Raw genomic sequence first — 21489 nt, forward strand, 5'->3', positions numbered from 1 at the left:
ACATAGGAAACTCAGTTTTATGATAACAAGGTCTTCTCAGAACACACAGAATGACAGTTACAGGAAATGACACGCAGTACAATGCCTTTAAATAAAGGGCAAAACCTGCAAAACTGAATACACCATCTGAGAATAAACACATAGGGCAGGGAAAAACCTTTCTCCTACCCTCTTAGATTCAGGAACTGAGGCCTGTGAATCAAACTGACAAAAGGCAAACTAGAAGAAAAGGCATACAATTTTTTAAATACTAATGTGTAAATTTATTTTTATGTGCCTGGAGGCTTTTTAGAGAAACAGTGGAGACCCAAAGAGGTGGTTAGGCCCAGAGCCTTATGTACCATTTTAATAAAGGGCCATACCCAGGCAAATATCTGGGGGGAACGCTAATTGGAAAAGACACACACACCCCAGTGTTTATAGCAGCACTACTTAACAACAGCCAAAGAATGGAAGCAACCTAAATGTCCATCAACATATGACTGGAGAAAGAAGATGTGGTTATATGTAGAATGGAATACTACTCAGCCATGAAAAAGAATAAAATTCACAGCAACATGGATGGACCTGGGGACTGTCATACTAAGTGAAGTAAGCCAGAAAGAAAAAGAAAAATACCATATGATATCACTCATATATGGAATAAAAATAAAAAGCACAAATGAACTCATTCACAAAATAGAAACAGGCTCACAGACAGAGAAAACAAACTCATGGTTACCGGGGGGAAAGGGGGTGGGAAGGGATAAATTGAGAGTTCAAGATTTGCAGATACTAACTACTATATATAAAATAGATAAACAACAAGCTTCTACTGTGCAGCACAGGGAACTATATTCAATACCTTGCAGTAACCTATGATGAAAAAGAACACGAGAAGGAATACATGTGTGTATGTGTATGACTGAAACATCATACTGTACACCAGCAATTGATGCAACACTGTAAACGGAATGTACTTCAATTAAAAAAACAAAACCCAACAACAACAAAAAATGAAGGGCCGTAAATTAATCAGGAAGAGACAAGACAAAGGAAAGGCAGCTTGGGCTTCTGGGGTAAAAGTAACCGCTGGGGAACTGCGAGCGGGGGAGGCTAAGGGCACAGGAGCGCGGTCTCACTGAGGCCCGTCTGCACGGACCCGCCTCAGTGTGGACGGTCTCCAGTGCTGAAAGTGGTTCCGGAGAGCGGGGGCGCCCCTCCCCGGGGAAGGGCTGTCCTTCCCCGCAGGCGGGGGAGGGCAGAGGGCTCCTTTTGCACTTGCTGCTTAACTGCCTTCTGCTCTAAGCAGTCCTTGTGCCCAAGTGGCATATTTGGTGCCATGGTCTGGCTGTCTTGCACAAAAAAGTAAGGGAATGATACACTCAGCTTTCAAAATGGTCACCTTTCGGGAGGAGGCCGGGGAGGCTCGGTCCACGTGGGACCGCGGGGAGCTCTGGGCTGAAGTCCGGTTTCCTGGCGCTGGGCCAGGTGTGGGGGGCAGGGACACACACCATCATTCCCCGTGTCTCGTTCTTTAACTTGTACGTGTTTTCACAGAAAACACTGCTTTGAAAATAACAGGAACTTGTAAGAGGGAAAAAAAGCCAAATTCTGCCCAAAGTAACTTTATTTCTCTTCTCGAACACATCAGAGTGAATATGCCATTTTCTAACCTTGAATCCAGCAAGATTAGAAGGGAAATTAAGATACCCCCCCACACACACCGCCCAGGGACAGGAGACGGGAGAGACAGAGTCAGACGCCCACCGACGCCCTCACCTCGGAATCCGGGCGACCAGGAAGAGGGCCTGGGCGTAGCTGCTGCCCCTTTCGCACCGAGCCACGAAGGAAGTTAGAACCTAGACTAGTGCCTCTCCGTGATCCTGAGAGCTCACTCTCCAGCCATTGGTTCTGATTTTTCTCTTAAAAAATCAAGACTGCAGGCGATGTAGTCGCTGGGCCAGAGTCCTGGCGTGCAGGGAGGTCTGAAAGGTCTACGGTCCCGTGATGTGTCCTCCGCAACTCTGGGGGATGAGGGGGACGGGCCCCAACAGTCACACGACCCCCAGGAACAGTTCCAAGGTTCACAATGTCCAAGGTCAGCACGTGGTCACTGATTCTCGCCAAAGCCACCCGGGAGCCACGTAGTGCGGCTTGGTTTCTCGCAGAACGTAAAGTCCTGACCCTCCAGCCTGGATGGCTTTTCTAGAATTGGCAGTGGATTCCAGGGCGGGCCAGCGACCGGGAACATTCACCAGGATGAGAAAGATGGAGACTCCCGGGGGTCCCTCGCGCCCCCGTGCGGAGCAGCGGGCCTGGAGCGTCTCTTTGCTCCCCACCCCCACCATCATCGGCCCCTCTGACGTTCGTGATCACTCAACATGCTCTATCAAAACCGCTGTTGAAGCTGCCCTCGCATCCGGCCTGGGCGGGACTGAGGGAAGAAGTGGGGGCTCTCACGTGAACTGCAAAGCAGAAATCATTCCCAGCGATTCTGAGAATGCACCGCGTGCGCAGGCGGCCCGCGCCACCGCCTGGCCCCGCGCCACCGCTGGTCTCCGCCGCAGCCTCTCACGCTTCCAGTGAAGGGCTTCAGGAGTTCACCCTTCCACGCACACGGGGAGCACAGACCAAACGAGGCCCGGAGGGAGCGCCCCGCCCCCGAGCGGGGAGCAAACCGAAACATCGACAGTCAGGACCCCGCAGGCAGCCTTCTGGCTTAAAGGACAAAACTTGCAATAAATACAAAGAAGTTAAGTGTGAAGATGAGAAAAGAACAAACCTGGCCCACGGACACAGCCTCGGGGCTGCACCAAAGTCAGCCCGGAGGGTGGGGCCCTCGCCCCAGGGGTGGGCCCTCGGCGTGAAGCTCACCCACCGCGCAGCTGCCCTCTGCCATCCACCCTGCGCCTCCAGGGAGCACGGGTTTTCTATATTTAAAGCAGTAAGACACGTGCGAGGGCTTTACAAGCTGCCAGTCCCAGAGCTCCTGCCTTGGTCCTGCTCCCAGCTGGATTGTCTCAGAAACAGCCCTAGGATGAAAGCCAGAACCGAGGGCGTAAAGACACAGCGCCATCACTGTCAGCGCCCTCCTCGCGCTAAATCGGGCTGCTCTGCAAGTGTGACCTGAAGCAGGACTAGTGTTGCCTTGCTGTTGCAGGGACAGGGAGGGCCCGGTAACGACGCCCGGCCATGAGCCAGGACGCAGGCAAAGACCACCAACTGCTCTCCAGGCCTGGCTCACAGCCACCAGAACGAGCCGGCGAATCCCACCTGCGGCCCTGCAGACGCCGCGCCCCCCCCCCCCCCCCAATGCACAGCACTCACATGGTCAGATCTGCACAGCGGCACGGCTGCAGTCGCGAAGCTGGCGCCCCAAGCCCGCCAGTGCCGCCTGCTGACAGTACGTTACAGCACATGCAGCCCTGGGATTCACACAGAACTGAAAATGCCAAACGTGGCCCCAGAACTGGTGACAGAAGGTATTTTTTCTAAAATCAAGATTTAACTATCAAAAATAAATTTCTAAATTTAAAGGTATATCAACATAATTGGTCTGCAGTAACTTCCTTAAGTAAGCGTCACACTTCCCGAGCACAGCAGGAAGGCGGGCGTCGCGAGGTGGTGTCTCAGCTGCCTGGTTCCTCGATTCCTCGTGCAAAGAGCCGGACCAGCTGGCAGTGGACCCTGCAGAGACCAAGGGCCGCACTCACACCCCGCGCATCCCCCGGCCCTCGGCCCCACAGCCGGCCCAGGGCGGAGGTGGGCCTCGTTCACCATGGACAGTGGGTCTCACCGCGGCCGTCGGGTCCCACCCGGCAGTGACAGGTCAGGGGTGCAGAGTGATTCAGCTACACCCCTGAGAGGCCCATCTTCAAAGGGCAGCTGGTGGCCAAGCGGAAACCCAGAGATCTAGAGACCCGGTTCTAATTCCAGCACCACACTTGCCAGCGAGTGACAAAGCCACAGGCCTCCACTGCCCCGACCTCATCAGCACCGACCGCACAGGCCCCAGGGAGGGTCCCACGAAGGGCAGCCCCACGCATGCAGGAGACGCAGGAAATTTTCAGTCATGGAAGACAAGCAGCCCCATGATGGCCAGAGAGGAGGGCTGGGCCGAGGTCCCCGGGGACCCCCCTGCCTGCCACACCAGCTCCGGGACGTGATGGGTGAGGGGCTCGGAGGTCAGCGTGGGCTCTTGGGCCCCCTGCTGGCAGGGCGACCTTCCCATTTCATTAATGATGTCACAGCCTCCTTGGATCTTTAGCAACAAAAACCCCGTAATTGACTCACTCTTCAAGGCACCGTAGTATTTATCAAGTTAAGATATTTTTCACAAAAGAATGCCTTGCCTAATTTTCAAAAATTCATAAGCCAGTAGGAAAAATAATTCCATTTCTTTAACTCGTAAAATGAGTCTACAGAAGCCGAATCCCTGCACGTACGACTGGCATGGTGGGGTTTCCTGTCAGCTCGTAGCCCCTGGTCCCCAGACGTGAGCTGGGCAGCCACTGCCACACTAACCACATCCTGGTCACAAGAACAGGGAGCAGGCGGGCGTGGGACTCAGGCCCCTGATGGCTTCGTTTGGACGCTGATGGTAAGACGACAAAGCTGGGACCAGCAGCTGGTCAGCTGAGAAGCCAAAAAGTGGGGACTTATCAACAGGGACACAAGTCACCTTCCACACTGTAACTGGACACGTGGAAAGGGACACCCACCACATCACTCATCCTTCCACGTGGCAGGCAGGCGGGCCTCCAGCTGCCCCTCACCTTCCTCATGTGACGCCCGCGCCGCTGCCATCAGCGAGTGTCCAGCTTGGTCTCCTTCAAGCGGACCAAGATCCTGAAGACATCCATCCGGGGGCAGGGTCCTTCTGCAAGCCTACCATTCTCCCTAATCTCATCTAAGTTTTACACCCACACCTCAACCAATAGCCTACTGCAAAAGCCAGCTTCCTTCACTGTACCTGTCCACGGGGAAGAAACTCGCCTTGCACTCGTATGGTTGTGTGATACGTGTAGTCAGACTACAGATTTCCAAGTCCAAGCGCAATGGGCCCAGCAGGCCCGGGACCAGGGCGTGAGCCTGGTGCCAGGCCCTCGGCAGGGCTGCAGCTGGGCTCCAGAACCACCTCCTGGGGTCCAGTGAACCCAGGACTCGGAAGTGCCCACGAAGGCGGCTTGTCTGCTTAATTAGGAGATGGGAGCAAGAATGCCAGGGCTGGGGTGCAGGGCATGGAAGAGAAAAACAAAGTGGGGGGCTTCCGAACCGGCGAACCCCCCAGCATCTTCCCGAGGCCCCCACGCCGTGTGGCGCCGGAGATGGCGCGGCGGCGGCCTCCGAGCCCCGCTCACCTGACGTCCACGGCGGGGCTGCGCAGGACCTCGCCGTCGCAGTTCCAGGAGCTGCTGGGCGCGGCGCAGCAGCAGGGCGGCTGGTCGCTGCAGATCTGCCCGAACCGCTTCTTCCCACGGCCCCGGACGCTGCCGTCCTCGTCCTCCGCCGCCTGGGACACAAACTGGAACCTCTTGACGCGGTAAACTTCAACGAAAGTGAAGTCGAACTACCAAGAGACAGCGAGACGGGCCGTGTTCCTGGAGGCCGGGGCCGGGACCGCCTCCAAGCTGCCGTCCCACAGCTGGAGACGAGGAGTCCCCCAGGCCCGCGTCCCAGACTCTTAAAACCCGGCTCACTCGCAGGGACAGAGGCTTCTTAAAGAATTCTGTGGGGGGGGGGTGCAGCGCAAGTGGGAGAGCACGCGTTTAATCAGCACACAGGTCCTCGGTCAGTCCCCAGCACCTCCTCCAAAAACAAGTAAAACAAGGAAACCTAGCTACCTCCTCCCCTAACAAGATTAAAAATGGAAAGAAAGAGAATTCTGTGCTTCCCGAGCACTGACTTGTACCATTGTTTATCTCCTCAACCACCTCTACTTAAAAAGCCACATAAAAACACCACCGCGGGGAGGGTGCAGCTCAGCGCAGAGCGCGCTTAGCACGCAGAGGTCCTGGATTCAACCCCCAGTGCCTCCATTAAAAAACAACAAAAACCATTATCAGACTAGATCTTACAAACAATTTAAGTAAATAAACCCACAAATCTTACTGAAACCAGAGGCTGACCAGCAGCTGCACTTGTCCGGGCACTGTCAGACCCGGGGTCTCCCCTGGGTCACCACAAGGGTGCCGGGGACTAAGGAAAGGTTTGCTGGAAGGGTCTCCACAGAGCTCCTTTCTGGGAGGCAAGATTTTGTAAGTGACCCGCCAGGGCAACATAAAATGTCACCGCATCGCTTTGCTCTGTTAATAGCAAGAGAAAGGACAGGAAAACATGTCAACATTCCCACCTCCTAGTTCCTGTGCTCAAGGACTTTACCTTCTTAGATGAGACTTTATAAGAAGTAGCTACGAAGGAGAATTTAAAACAGGTGAAATGCAAACAAAAATCTCTCGCCCCGCCCCCTGACCTCACAGTGGCTCTCCTACAGCACAGACGGGGTCACCCAGGCGGAAGCCGCCCGCCAGCCCGGCCCACGTGAGGGAAACGCAGCCCTCACCTGGTCGCCCTGGTTGGTGTGCCTGACCAGGAACCTCAGGAAGTTGAACCTGGAGCATTTCCGGATGAGGATGAGGTCAGAAGAGCCGTCCCCCAGGTGGGCGGACGGGGAGAGGCCCCTGGGGCACCGGGGACAGGCGCAGGACATGTTGGTGGCGTTGATGGCCAGGAACTGCCCGCAGACGACCTTCCACTCCTCCACCTCCTCTGAAGCAGAAAGAATTGCAGACACTGCATGGAACCTGAGCTGGTGGGTGGGGGTCCTGAGCTGACAGGGACGGGATCACTGCCATGAACGCTCCCCGCAATCAGCCATCAACACAGAGAAAACCGTGCGGCTGCTGGGCTCTGAGGTCGCTCCCGAAAGGCAGAGCTGGTTCTTGGGTCCTCATCTGGGACTTTTGGACGATGATTTTAAAGCAGGGCTCACCAAATCTGGCTCACCACCTGGTTTTGTGAGGCCTGTGAGCTGAGAATGATTTGCACATTTTTAAATGGTGGGGGAAAAAGATCAAAAGAAGAAAAGCATTTTGTGACATATGAAAAATGACACAAAATCCAAATTTCAGCGTCCGTAAGGAGTTGCTGGAGCAGCGCCGAGCCTACTCCCTTCCAAGTGGCTAGCAAAGCCTGAAAACTTTACTCGAGCCCGGAGCACAACCACTGACCCCGTTCCAGAACATTCTAGAGACTGGCACCACAATGGTATTTCAGAGGAACCTGGCAGGATGGGCACGACCACAATATCTGGCAAAGGCCACCGCATGCCCTGCCTGGAGCTAAAGCGGGAGCAGGCACAGAGCCGTGGGGCGGACGGGGCAGGTGGGGGAACCCGGGCTGGACTGGGGTCCCGGCCGGGCCGCAGCCGGCCCGGGCCTTACCGCCGCTCTCCAAGCCGTACAGCGACCGCTTCTGCTCCTCCTCCAGCTGCTGCCTGCTCTGCCTGCAAACGAAGCACCTGGGGGACGAGAGCCCTGCCTTCAACGCGTGGACACACGCCTGAGTGTTCCAGCTCTCTTCACGCGACAGAAAGTTCAAAAAGCTTTCCTTAAAAATACTTTGCTCGCATGTTGGGTTTTCAAAATTAGATCCACTTTAAAAAACTGCAGACATCAGGCCTTCCTCTGACATTTATAAACACGGCAAAGAGCAGAACACCTGTACGTCCATCTAGTCACACACAGTCCACGATGCCAAGTCCGCACAGATGTGCGGAGGGGCTCCCACTGGCTGGCCCACTCCCCTCACTCAGCCCCCGGGGCTCAGGGTCTGGACTGGCCCCTCCTGACCACAGGGTGGGCCCCTCAACTGGCGGGGGCACAGGAGGCCCGTATAGTCAGTTCCATGGCCGCCTGTAGCAGGACCCCGACCTCTGGACGCGCTGAACCAGCACCCACCCTCCTCCCCCCGGTCTACACTGCGAGGACTGCGCACCCACTTCACAGCAGGAGCCCGAAGCCCGTTGGGCTCATATCGCATCATCTGAACAAAAACACACAAGGGAGGTGCTTACCCTGCCCGGCAGGGCTTCCCGTCCCGCGGAGAGCCCACCGTGTGCTGCGCCGGGAGGAAAGACACCGTCCCTTCGTAGCAGTGATGGGAGAGGAAGGTCTTCAAACCTAAAAACAGAGCAAGATGGAGAAACACATCCACACGCGTCACTTCTCAGGGAGGAGGCCTCACCGTCGGCTGCCGCAGGGCAGGGGGCATGGGTGACCCGAGACACCCGGTGACAGGGCGTCCGCAGGAGGCAGGGCCCGCCCGCTTGTCTCAGCTGCCGCCACCACCCCGGGGACTGCAGGCTCCCGGCCACCACACTGCCTTCCACACTGGCAAAGGGGACATCTCTGCCACCAGCGACCCCTTGTGGCCTCGACGACGTGGCACCGCTCAGTAACTGAGACTCCTGGCTTTCCTAAGTTCTTCATCATTCCGTTCCCAAGATTAAGGTTTTAATAAATATGTAGCTTTGCACTTCTTATGTTTTAATTTTAAAACCATGCTAGTTTTATTAAGTAGACATTTTTAATGGATAAAGTTCACCAAGGTACCATTCCTTTCTCTCCCAAAGGGTTTAGATTTTAATGTTTGGAATTATTCAACTTAACACAGGCAGACCTGGCTTTGGGGTGCTTCGCAGAGACAGCATTTTTTCTTAAAACAAGTTGAACGTTTGCGGCAACCCTGCGCCACTCTCCCCACAGCCTTTGCTCACGTTGTTTCTGTCATATTTTGGTAATTCTTGTAATACTTCTGACTTTTTCATTACTATCATATTTGTTGCAGTCGTCTGTGATCAGTGACCTTTGATGTTACTACGGTCACTGTTTTGGGGCGTGACTAACCGTGCGTGTGTAAGACAGCAAACTTAATTGATACACATCCCGTGTTCTGACTCCCCCGACTGCTGTTCCCCGGTCCCGCCCTCTCCTCAGGCCTCCCTAGTCCCTGAGACACAACAATATTGAAGGTGGGCCAATTAACAACCCCCAATGGCCCCTAAGCATTCAAGTGAGAGTCCCGCGTCTCTCATTTTAAATCAAAATCTAGAAATGACTAAGCTTCGTGAGGAAGGCAGGTCGAAAGACAGAAGAGGCTGAAAGCCAGGCGTCTTGTGCCAGAGAGTCACCCAGGCTGTGGATGCAAAGGAAAAGCTCCGGAGGGAAACTGAACGTGCTGCCCCAGCGAACACACGATGAGAAACGATAAGAAAGCGAAACAGCCTAATTGCTGACACGGAGAAAGTCTGAGTGGTCTGGACAGGAGATCAAAGCAGCCCAACGTCCCCCTAAGCCAAAGCCAAATCCGGGCGAGGCCCGAACTCCCTACAACTGTGTACAGGCTGAGAAGCGAGGACACTGCGGAGGAAAAGTGTGAAGCCGGCAGAGGTGGGTTCACGAGGGTTCGGGGAAGAAGTCTCTCTCGCAACTCAGCGCAGGAGCAGCAGGTTCTCCACAGGATGCAGCGCAGACCCCTCGTGAAGGCGGCCGCGCTCAGCCTCGCGTTTTCAACGCAGACAGAGCGGCCTTGTATTGGAAGACGCCGCTGAGGACTTCGATAGCCGGAGAGAAGTCAGCGCCTGGCTTCGAAGCTTCGAAGGACGGGCCGGCTCTCTCGTGAGGGGCTCACGCAGCTGGCGGCTTCCAGCTGAAGCCACTGCTCGGCGCCCATTCCGAAATCCCTAGGCCCTTACGATTCACGCCAGATCCACTCTGCCTGAGCTCTAGAAAAGCACCGTCAAGGCTCGTTTGTAAATACTCGTTAGCAACACGGTTTACTGAGTATCTGAAGCCCACTGTTGAGACCTACTGCTCAGTAAAAAAGATTCCTGTCAGATACGGCTGCTCGCTGGCAGCGCCTGGTCACCCAGGAGCTGATGGGCACGGCCAGTGAGATCCGTGTTCTCATGCCTGCAACACGACAGCCGTTCCGCGGTGACGTCAACTTTCGAGTCTTATTCTTTAAGAAATACCTTTCGTGAGGCTGTGGCTGCCACAGACAGTGGCTCCTTTGATGGATCTGAGCAACGTCCACTGAGAACTTTCTGGAAAGCCGCCCATTCCAGATGCGGCTAAAAACATTTGTGATTCATGGAAAAGGTAAAAATACCAACATTCACAGGAAGTTTGGAAGAAGTTGGTCCCCACCCGCACGGACGACTTTGAGGGGCTTAAGACGTCGGTGGAGGAAGTGACTGCAGACGTGGCGGAAACGGCAGGAGACCAGAACTAGACGTGGAGCCGGAGACGGGACTGAGCCGCCGCAGCCTCGGGAAGAGACTTGAACGGAGGAGGAGCTGCTGCTGACGGGTAAGGAAAGAGAGCGGCTTCTTGAGGCGGATTCTGTCCCTGGTGAAGACGCTGTGAAGACTGTTGAAATGACCGAGAACTGTGCGTAAACTTAGCAGAGGAAGCAGCGGCCGGGTCTGAGAGGACTGACTCCAAATTTGAAAGAAGTTCCACTGAGGGTAACATGCTGTCAAACAGCACTGCCTGCTACAGAGAAACTGTTCACGGAAGTTACTCGAGGTGGCAAACTTCACTGCTGTCTTATTTTAAGACATTGACATAGCCTCGCCAGCCTTCAGAAGCAGCACCCTGACCGGGCAGCAGCCTTCCCCATCGGGGCCAGACCCGCCAGCAGCAAAGATGACCACTTCCTGAAGGCTCAGGTGGTGGCCAGCATTTTTAAACCAAGCTGGGTACCTTTTTTACACACAATGCCACGCACACTTACTACATGACAGTACGGTGTGAATGTTGCTTTATTTTGCTAATTGCTTTCTCGAGGAGATCTGAAACGGAACCCGAAGTATCTCCCCAGTGTGTCTAATAAATTTACCCAAAAGCAAACCACAGAGGGCAGTGACCAGGTAAATGACACTCATTAAATACAGCCAAGGAGTTCACCTGAGCAACAAGTGTGGAACTTTGAACCCTACACCCTTTCAAACTTCTTTTTTGCACTTAAATGCTGCAAGGGTGACGCTGCACGCGACCTGAAACGTGCAGCCTGTCTCTTTTTTGTACCATCTGGATCGACTTCCATTTCTTCTTCGCTGCAGGTCTGGTCACATATGAGAGCTGCCTGTGACCGAGGGCGGTGGTGGTCAGGGCGGCCGGCCCTGCCCCGTCGGCACCCAGGGACCCGTCGGCCCCACACGGCTTTGGTGCCCATCCATGAGCGGGGCCCAATCGCGAGCAGAGAGAGCACAGAAGCCCCCGGCCCGCGTTTCTGAGTTACCTGAGAAGTCGTATCTGACGAGCCCCATCCAGCGCTTCCTCTCGCTGTCCCTGATGATGTCCCCGTAGAAGCCGTACCCCAGCAAGGACACTGAGTACCGCAGCAGCGCGCCGTCATGGTGCACGGAGGAGACGTCCATGGCCAGCGAGTCCCCTGCGGGAGAGAGGCCTCGGGCTGGAAACCGCACCCCTCCGCCCTCCTGCCGGCACGGAGGCAGTCACTTTAAACTCAAGTGTAAAATACGCAGAAGGCCGTCCCAGCAACAGTCTGTTCTCCTGGCGCCGGGGCTCCCGCTCGACTGAAATTCCCAGAACAGGCTTGGAAGAGCTGTTCTGTTGAGGCCGGAAAAACAACGTGTCTGTGAAGCTTGCTAAATGCCACTAACTGCAAGGAAGGTGGACTTGACGATGAAGAAAAGGCACATGGCAGCTAACATGTAAAATCGTACACACCATCTGTAAACACAGCCTTTCCGGGAGTGTGGGTGACAGGTGAGCAGCACCGCCAGCAGGGACGAGGGACGGGAGGGGAGCCACAGATCTGTCCCGCAGGCACCTGGACAGCTCTGAGCAGTGTGGCCCGCAGTGTAATAGAGGGGCAGCGAGGTAGGGGTCTGGCTAGGAAGGTCTGAGTGGGGAGGAGGGCAGAGTGCAGGGATCCTCCCCATGCACAGGGGACATCTGGCCAGCGCATGGGGACGCCGAGGACAGCTGGCCTGGGTGGGGGGTGCTGGCACCCCCGGACTCAGGGAGGGGGCTCTGGAGGGCTCTGAGCAGCGCCTGTATTTCTGGAGGACCCACTGCTGGCTGTGGGAGGACAGGATGAGATGGGAGGCGGCAGCAAAGTGCTCAGACAGAGTCCTGCTGGCAGACGGGCCGCGGGCACCGGCCCAGAGACGGCCGCCCGCGTGTCCCCGGGCTGAGCGAGCCGACAGCAGGGCTGAAAGGTGCGTACCCACGATGATGTGCAGGGCGGACGTTTCCGCGTCGTTCGTGCCGACGGTGGAGTAGCACACACAGTCTGTCGACCCTACAGAGGGGGAGAGAGTCCTGAGCACCGCTGAGTCGCTAAGGTGGTAACCTGTTTCCAGTTCAGTGTGGGAGGGGGTGCTCTGCTGTCTCGTCCACGGCCCAGAGCGAGAAGGAACGAGTACGGCTTGCTACAGAAGCAACCGCTGAGGCCGACCCCGCGGAGACGGCAGCTGGCTCCGCGCACAGCTTCGGGAGATGGTGCCCCGGCTCGGGGAGCGGAGCCGCGGGCACACAGCTTGGCGCTCCGCATGGCGGCCCCACTCCCAGCCGCGACACGGGGCCCAGACCACAAGACCGAAGGGACTCAGCACAGAGATGCGGCCGGGGGGGAGGGGGAAGCGCACACAGCAAGGGCACCCGTGGGGGGCCTGCCGTGTGCTGGTGGGAGCCACTGCTGGGCACTGGGGCGCGGCGGCCGCCAGTCGTGAGGGGCCGGCAGGGCCCTCCCTGAACCCCATGGGCTGGGCCCAGGGCTCAGCCTCCGCCTGCCTGCACCCTCATCTGTAACGCAGGGGTGACCCCAGAGCGCCCAGCTGGTGCCGGGCCTCCCTAGGCCTGTCCTGTTCTAACTGCGTCAGCGCCGGGTCCCCACCTGAGGGGCAGACTCTTCTGGGCACTTACTCACGGCAGACCCCTGAGTCCCGCCCCGCCCGGACGTGCCGACTCAGGAGGCCCGGGACGGGGCCGAGCAACCAGAACTGCGACACGCCTGCTGAGCAGCTGAGCACCTCAGTCTAGGCTTCCCACGAATAAGCCGCACGACGGCGCCCAGAGCTGCACAGCAAGCCTCCAGCGCACGAGCAGCGCGGCCCGAGATCCCCCAGGAAACCCCGTGGCATCGACAGGCGAGGCCGCGCGGCCGCAGGCCCCACAACCTTCCACAAGTCCCTTGTCCTAGTGACATCTGAAAGCCCGTGGTTCTGAACAGACTGATGCAGGCCTGGCCAGGCGAGGGGTGGAGAGGGCCCTGGGTCCCCAGAGGTGGCAGAGGGGAGAGAGCTGGGCCGCGAGTCTGAGACCCCCGGGCCTGCCGTCTGCCAGCTCGGGCCCTGCAGCGGGCTATGCTCTGAGCTGGTTTTCATCAGAGCCGAGGGCACGGCACCCCTGCGGCAGGCAGGGGCTCAGACGAAGCACGTGGGCCCGAGGCAGGAGACACAAAGGATGGTGTCTTCCCAGAGACTTGCTAACACTGCTGAGTTGACACCCAATGGGCAGAGAGTTGAATTTATAAAACATCAGAATCGACTCTGAGCATCTGAAGTGGTGCCTTCAGGACGTGGGTTCAGCCCATTTCGGTCTCCAGTCACGCTCTGTCCAGAGGCACCACGGTCACCCCGAGGCCATCAAACACCGTCTATACCCCACAATCCTAACCTGTCGCGGACTGCTCCTCCTGGTGCCAGGGACCCCCTTCCACCCACTGGCTTCAGGGCCCCCAAGCCACACCTCTGGGGTCTGCACTGGGACTCTCGGCCCCCACACTGATTCCTCGCCTTGACCCCACGGGCTGTCAAGGCCAAGGTCACTGGGCCGCCCTTGAGGCCCCTCCCCCTCACACCCCCATCAGATTCGCCAGAAAGTCCTGTTGACCCTGCCCCTGAAACCATGCCCGAGCCACAGCCAGCCACACGCCCAGCGTCCACAGCACAGCATGCCCCCAAGGCTTGGGCAGCACCCCCACCCCCAGCTGCTCTAGAGCAGACAGCAGGGGTGGCCTTCCAGGGCAGTCAGACGTCCCCTCTGCCGACCAGCCTCTGAGACTTCCTCCCGCTGTGGCTCACCCGTGACCCAGGGCTTCCCTCCCGCCCCCCGGCCCCCACCCTGAACTCACAGCTGGTGCGATGGCTGCCCTCTGCCCCAGCTGACCCTAGGCCCGGCCTCACTCTGCCTGGGCCCTCACCCATTACCTCTCAGAGGGGCCCTGGACTCCATATCGGAAGAGGCCCCTCCCGGCCCCTCACCCAAACCCACCTCCAGCGGCGTCTTTCCGGCAGCACGGCCACTATCGGAGACCCCTTTGTGCCATGCTGGTCTGTGTGTCTGCTGAGCCTCAAGGCCCAGAACACACAAAGAACGAGTCAGTCCACCCCAGGGCACGGAGAAGAGGGCGTCTGCCCGAGAGCACCCCCAGTGCGGGGTCTGTGTGAGCTCTTGCAGTCTTTAACCACTTCAACAGCTTAGGGTTTTAGGTATCAGTGCTACGTGGGCAAATGGTAGTAAGAGGCACAAAGGAAAAACAGATTAGAACATAGAAAACTTCACGTAGCCCAGAAACCCTACGTACAAGCTTCACAAAGCGCAAAACCCTGACTCAGAGGAAAAGCTGGGAAACATGTGAGCCGCTTAGGGGACCATCCTCAGTCACACAGACGACACCCGGTCGGTCAAGTGGAGACAGACTTCCTGATGGGGAAGCAGCACGGCCTCTGAGCCCCACTGTCCACGCCCTTGCGGGCAAACCTGCAGCCTTGCCCCGGCGCCCTGTAGCTTCACCCAGATGACAGGGCAGAAGCACCATTCACAGCTGTCAGGACTCGGATGTTTGCCCGAGCGGCACCCACCAGGGCTCCTGCAGCTGCGGCCCTGACCTGGGGACGTGGAAGGCGCTCCCTCCTGCTGAGTTGTTTGCAAAGCCCCAGCCTCACCCTCTACCTGGCTTAACACTGCGATTCTTCAAAGAACTAGGTGCTGCCCGGAGACACACGAAACACGCCGAGCCAGCCACCCCCTCGGACACGGCCAGCCCCCCGCCTCACTTACACCCCAGGCCCTCCTGCCCCAACCCCAGCTCCAGGTACGGTCAGTCCCAGGATGCCACCTGCTCCCCGGGCCCCCTTCTCCTCTGTGACAATTTACTGCCCCCACCACCGCAAAGGGCCGGTTCCCAGAGAGCAGGGACCGTCCCCCAGGGGCTGGCCTGAGCGGCTGGTGGGGCGCAGGCGTTCAGGGAGGACTGGCTCCTTCACACAGGCAGCAGGGGTCCTCTAACTGGTCCAGAACTGGCCCTCAACAGAATCTGCGACAGGTGTGCGGCGAGACAAGTACGCTTGATAAAGGGATGACCCTGAAGGGCTAGTGGAGAATGGCCCCCCGAGCCCGCCCCTCCTCGGGCCGCCCAGCAAGCACCCGCCTGCGCCTCCGCACCCGCGGGGATGATGCCGATCCTCAGCGGGCTGGGTGCCAGTGCCGCGCGGGGCTGGTTCTGGTCCACGCCGGCGTCCCGCTGCGTCCTGCCCACCAGGCCGTGCAGGACCTCGCTGAACATGCCGTCGCCGCCCACACAGACGATGCTGCAGAGGAACACAGGGTCAGGCCTGGCGCCGTGCCCTCGGGGGCCCCTCGGCCGGCACGGCCCCCCTCCCGCCTCCGCTCACACCCCCTCCCTCGTCAGAGCTCTTCAGACCCTCCGTGTCTGTGCCCAAGCCCTGCAGGGAGAACCCAACGATTCTGTGTGGTCCAGGATCCCTGCTTTAAGGAAATACTGGGACAACAGGAGGAACCTGAGTAAGCACCCAGGTCGGTAACAGCGGGTGCCGGTGTTCACTTCCCGGGTTTGATCGCTGCGTTTAGTCCCGTAGGAGAATAGCCTCGCTTTTTTAGGAAATGCACACTGAAATACTCAGGGGCAAAGGCGATCATGTCTGTCACGTATTTTCAAGTGATGGGGGAAAAATCCATAGGTAGGTAGTAAGAATGAAAAGGAAAACACGTGACTCTGAACTTCTCGGCCTTTCCTGAGTTTCAAGCAGAAGCACGTTTACTTTCACAGCGCGGGGAAGAAATGTAAGCAAAGGGAGTGAAGGAAACAAGGACAGATGAGTAAAGCTTGATCCGCATTTACCGTTTATCAGCCAAGATGGAAGGACACGCACTCACCCGTCAAACTTGTCTATACTGAGCTCATACAAGCTCTCCTTGGCATGGTTGGCACGTTCGGTAACTATGGAGGAAAAAACAACACTGCGTTGTGCAGTTTACGTTCAAAGCTGTAAATCCCACTTGAAATAAGAGGCAAATAAACCACGCTTCTAAAGCGAGGTCCTATAAAATCTCCAGGAGGGTTTCCTGCAAGAAACGCCTTCTTCGGTCTTACCCAGATCCTTTCCACGGAAAGGCTCCCTCACCCAGAGGGCCACGACCCTCAGAACGTTCTACTGGTAAGACGTCACGTTCCTGGCATTTAACTGCCCAAAAGTGACTTTCTGGAGATAGATTACGTCTTTTATCTTACAGTTTTCCCTTCTTATCCAAGTCACTTTGAGAGTTTCAGACTACACCAAAACGTAGGAATAAGAGAACGCCAGCACATGGCCTCAGTGCTCCGTGACAAACCCCCGAACTTCCCCCGCACACAGTTCTGCGTCCCTGTGTCCCCAGCGTTTTACTGTGTCACCGTCACCGTTTTATCATCACAGGGTCCTGTAAAGGCCATTTTAAAGAGCTGCCGCTGTTCGTCCAGGTTCACTGTGGGTTTATCTTTATGCTTCCCGTCTGGAGGGGCGAGTGATCCCCAGCGTTTTGCTTTCACACAGTGTGACCGTGCACACCTGTGCACACTGCTCTCTGCACGCAGCTGACTGCTTTTCTAGGGAAGTTTAGAAAGCTCTGAAGCCTGGGCAAAGCCCTCTCCGCTCCGAGGCTCTTGACCCGCATGGCCAAGCAGCTCTTCGGTGAGTTGACATGAAACCCTCAAAGCTCTGAGTGGGGGAGGCCCTCTCCCAGCTGCCTCCCAGCACCAAGAACCTGCTCTGAGACTCGGCGCTGCCGTGGCACCGCGCCGTGTTCCTAAAGGCGTTACTCCTGAGCCCTGCTCATCGCTGGTAACTCCTGCATGAACTCCCTGCCCGTGGCCTGAGGCCTCTGTCCTCCCGTGTTTCTCCAGCACCTTGTACGCTGAGCCTTGGCTAGAGAAGTCTGCACTCTTTATCTTGTGTTCTTCTCATTCTGGTGTGCAAAAAAAATCCTATTTTAAAATGATCTTATCTGTCAGGCTCTTCCCTGGCGCCCCTCTCCGAGGGGCTCAGGCAGGAGCGCGCGCCCAGCTCACCGATGATCTCGGTGGAGACGGAGGCCAGCGTGAACAGCGGCGCCACCTTCCGGTCGTAGATGCGCTTGCCTTGCCCCTTCCCGCCAAACGGGTTGATGAACACCAGCAAGTGCTTCGGTCTCGAGGCTGCAAGACAGCAGGGGTACATCACAGTGCACGTGAGGGGCAGTCAACACGAAGACCTGAGCGACTGAACAGGGCCCCAGCCCTAGTGCTCCCAGAATTCGGCTCAGTGTCGTGTGGTGAAAGGCATTCTTAAGTTAAAGAACAGAGCGCGGAGCTTCCTTATCTATGAAGAGACAACAGCAGCAGGCAGCGCAGGCTGCCGGCCAGGGGCCTGGCCCCCCGGGAGGGGTGACGAGGGCCCCGGGAACACAGGATGCCGCCTGGGACAGACTCCAGACGAGGAGCCGGCAAGACGCATCTTCCGGAAGGCAGCAGCCTCGTTCTGCTCCATGTCAAGGGACTGGACCGCAGAGAACGAGAGAAACAGACGTACAGCATTAAGAGGGCAAGACAGACGGACAGGCACAGAGAGAGCTCGGCATGGAGACACAGAGAGACAGAAGGACAGTGGGACAGCAGGCGGCCTCCCCGGCCCCGGTTCCCCTCCCACACCCGGGTCTCCTGAATTAGCTCTGTTCCTCGTAAGTTCCATGTTTCTGTCTGGGTCAGTTCAAGTAGATTCTGACACTTAAAAACCAAATTTAACTAACACATCGATAAGAGTAGCAAAAAGGTACAGACCCAAGAAAACAGACACCTAGGTCCACGCAAAGTCCTGCACACCAACACTCACCGCGGCACGACTCACAGCAGCCAGAACAGGCCCACCACCCGACAACCGGGTACACGGATGTGACCAAAGGAATATTACTCAGCAGTACAAAGGAATGAGCCACTGACACGCTTGCCAATGAGAAAAACTATCAGGGCAGTGGTGCTGACAGAGGGGGGCTGACGCAGGACAGCTCCTCTTACTTGATTTCGTGCATGTGGCGGAACTAACACGTGGCAACAGGGACAAAAGGAAAGAGGAGAGAGAGAATCAGACTGGTGCTTGTCTCCGGACTGGCTGGGAAGGGTCATGGGTGATGCCAGGCTCGCAGGGGTTGGGCCACACAGGGACACGTGTGCTTCAAAATTCATTGATTTAAACCTACGATCTGTCCACGTCATCCCAACCATGTACACAAGTCAATTCCAAATGGACTGCAGCTCTGAACATGAAAGTAAAACAGAGCTTGGAGGCGAACACATCTTCATGGCCTTGGCATAACTAGGACACAAACCAACCACACAGTTAAAAGAAAAAAGACAAACACAACTGCATCAAAATTAACACTATCCGTTCATCAGTAGAATGAAGAGTGTGTGGAAGCACAAGCCACACAACGGGAGACGTTCAAAAATCCAAGACAAGATTCAGATCCACAACATGTAAAGAGTTCTATGCGTCATTAAGGCAACCCAAGGGAAAATCGGACAGAAGACTTGGACAGACACCTCACAGGAGGATTTCCAAACGGCTCACGAACACAGCAGCGTATTTCTCAACTCGACCAGCCGTTGGGGAAACGCAAATTAAAGCCACACCGCGAGACTGCCAGCACCCACCAGAGCTCTGGCCCCTGCTGGGGGGCGTGGCCCGGGACTCCCGGCGCGGGGGCAGTGTGGCCGCGTCCAGTGAGGCTGAACACGCGCCACTGGCCCGGCAACTCCCTCCCCAGGCGCCGCACCATGAAACATGGGCTAGAATGTTTGGAATGGCCACGTCAGGAAGCTGTCCAAATGCCCGTCAACAATACAATGGCTGAGTAAGTGGCCAGACACTCCGCCCTTGGGACATGATGCAGCCACGAGAGCAAGACACCGACACCATGTGTGACCATGTGGACGAGCTTCATGCAAACCAGAATGAGAGTGTCTGCTGTGTGAGTGATTCACATGCGGAACTGAGTGAGCCCAGGGGCTCAGTCAGGGGACGGTCACCTTTGGGTGACTCCAGGGGGCCAGGGGCCACGGGGGGGGGCTGGCAGTATTATCCCTGGACTTGGGGCTCAGTGTGTGAGCCGCACACCCCGGGTCCGAGGACTTTCAGTAACTACGTTACCCCTCAATTAAACACGAAATAGTCACACATGAAATAGTCTGGACTTAAAATGGCAGCGTGACTGGAAAAGCAGAATCGCACAGTGTTTCTAGACACAGGCAGACTGCGGCAGGAGTACAACCGCACAGGTTTCCCTATGAATTACACAGAAAAAGTAATGCTGCCATCGGCAGGAAGCAGCGCAGAGGACTCTCTCTTGGAGCCTGAACGGACGGCATCAGGCCACGTCTACAGGCTCAGAGTCTTGTGAAAACCACGCGAGGGCAGAGTGGGAGAGAGCTGGTGAGGATGAGCAGGAAGGGTCTAGAGAAAGTGGGGGAGGAGGTGGCAGGGGAACTGGGGCACCTCCTGTCCAGACCCGGTCAGAAGTCCAGGAAGGCCAGCAGAGGCCGGGCGACCGCGGCTCAGGGCGTGAGCGAACAGCAGGACGCGCCGGGGAGGCAGTGCGCAGTGAGCGCCCGGCCCGGCCCGCAGGAACCGGGCCCCGACGCCCGGGTGCAACCCCAAAGACGGGCTTTTCCCAGCAAGGGAGTCTCACTGAAGCTGCGCGGGAAATGCGTGGGAACGTGGGAAATTAATTTAAAAAGATATAAAGCCAACCTAAATACACGCGCGCTCCCTCCTCTGGGTGAAGCCGGCACCGAGCTGCCGAGACCGTGTGTTAGGGCTATCCCCAGACACGAGCCGGCGCTGCAGTGCAGCCTGAGGGACAGACGCCACCTCATTACGCAGCAGGAACCCGCAGCCCAGACGTCCAGGCACACCCGGCCCCCTGGTTTAATCCCCACAATCGCCCGGGGGGGGCAGGTACCCCACCCCACCTCCCGGGGGAGACACCCAGCCTCGCGGCCCAGGCCTGGGGCGCCTCACACGTACTCAGTTTCGCCAGCAGCTCCCTGAGGGTCTGCAGCCACAGGTGGAGCAGCTGCTCGTCGGCACAGCAGAAGGTCACCTGCGCCCGCCTCCAGCGGTGCCTCCGGGCCCTCCTCACACGATGCACTGCGCGGAGAGAACACGTGTGGGCTGGGCGCCCCGCGCTGCAGCGATCCCCAGGCCCACCCCCCGAAAATGCCCCGAGGGTCCCTCTTCTTCTGACTGGTTAGTAACTTCCCAAGTACACAGGAAAAGGATCCTACTTCTCAATTCTTTTAAGTCATGTGAAAAAAAAAACCAAGAAAAAAAGATGAACAAAACACTAAAGTAGAACTTAAAAAAAAAAGATACAAGGAAGTTTCCATAAAGATAAACCAAGGACCCAACAAGTTTGTTAAACAAGTCACCGCGAAGCCCCCTTCCCCGTCACCTGCACGGGGTCACTGACGAGCATCTAGGCCCCATCACCTGTGAAGGCGTAAGGCTTTTCCATCTTCTGCCACTTCCCGCTGCTGTAGTGCTTCCCGTTAACGTCGGTTTCCTCCACGGTGATGATCTCGGAGATGGGCACAGAGCACACATCTGCAAAGACACCACACCCTCGTGTCAGGCGGGTCACAGAGTCCACACCAGCACGAGCACGGCAACTCCAAAGTGCCTGGACATTCTGCTTTGAGAATCTCACTAGAAATCCAAAAGGAAGAGGGAAGGTTAGATGCAATTTTAAAACTCAGAGCTAAGTAAGTTTGGGAAACTCAACGTTACCAGAAGACGGGCTATTGTGTCCATAGTCACCAAATGTAGGCTGCGACTTTCCCAGGCCAGCTGTGCTGAATTTGGGGAAAGACGCCAGTAAGAGTCTGGCTCAGAAATCAAGTGTGAAAAAGGCATGTAACAGACCTGGGGACGACCAGGACCCGGGGCCCCTGCGTGTGCACGGCTCACGCCAGGGCAGGGCGGGGGTGGCAGGGGGTCTGGGAAGGCCTGAGTGGGTCCAAACACCCGATCAGATACAGGAGGAGAGAGGGGAGTCTTGCGTGGACCTAGGGATGACGGCACAGGGCATCCTCTGCTACAGGAAACCAGGAGGTCAGCTCCACCGAGAGCCGCAGGACGGGGACAGCCCTCACGGCAGGACG

General features: G+C 57.0%; 1 protein-coding gene across 1 annotated transcript in view; it reads right to left on the reverse strand.

The window, feature by feature from the left end:
- Window positions 1-1591: 1591 nt before the first annotated feature.
- The window catches only part of CERK (ceramide kinase), a 39686-nt gene continuing 19788 nt past the window's right edge, over window positions 1592-21489 (reverse strand). The window contains exons 2-13 of the mRNA XM_074375778.1: window positions 20819-20932; window positions 20354-20476; window positions 17365-17490; window positions 16194-16257; window positions 15462-15607; window positions 12241-12315; window positions 11287-11439; window positions 8057-8162; window positions 7425-7501; window positions 6545-6750; window positions 5343-5551; window positions 1592-3669 (exon numbers count right to left, since the gene is read on the reverse strand). Of these exons, the coding sequence (XP_074231879.1) occupies window positions 3612-3669; window positions 5343-5551; window positions 6545-6750; window positions 7425-7501; window positions 8057-8162; window positions 11287-11439; window positions 12241-12315; window positions 15462-15607; window positions 16194-16257; window positions 17365-17490; window positions 20354-20476; window positions 20819-20932 (1457 nt within the window). The 3' untranslated portion in view covers window positions 1592-3611. The remainder of the gene's footprint in view (window positions 3670-5342; window positions 5552-6544; window positions 6751-7424; window positions 7502-8056; window positions 8163-11286; window positions 11440-12240; window positions 12316-15461; window positions 15608-16193; window positions 16258-17364; window positions 17491-20353; window positions 20477-20818; window positions 20933-21489) is intronic.

The sequence above is a fragment of the Camelus bactrianus genome, chromosome 12 (assembly GCF_048773025.1).
Source record: "Camelus bactrianus isolate YW-2024 breed Bactrian camel chromosome 12, ASM4877302v1, whole genome shotgun sequence".
NCBI lineage: Eukaryota > Metazoa > Chordata > Mammalia > Artiodactyla > Camelidae > Camelus > Camelus bactrianus.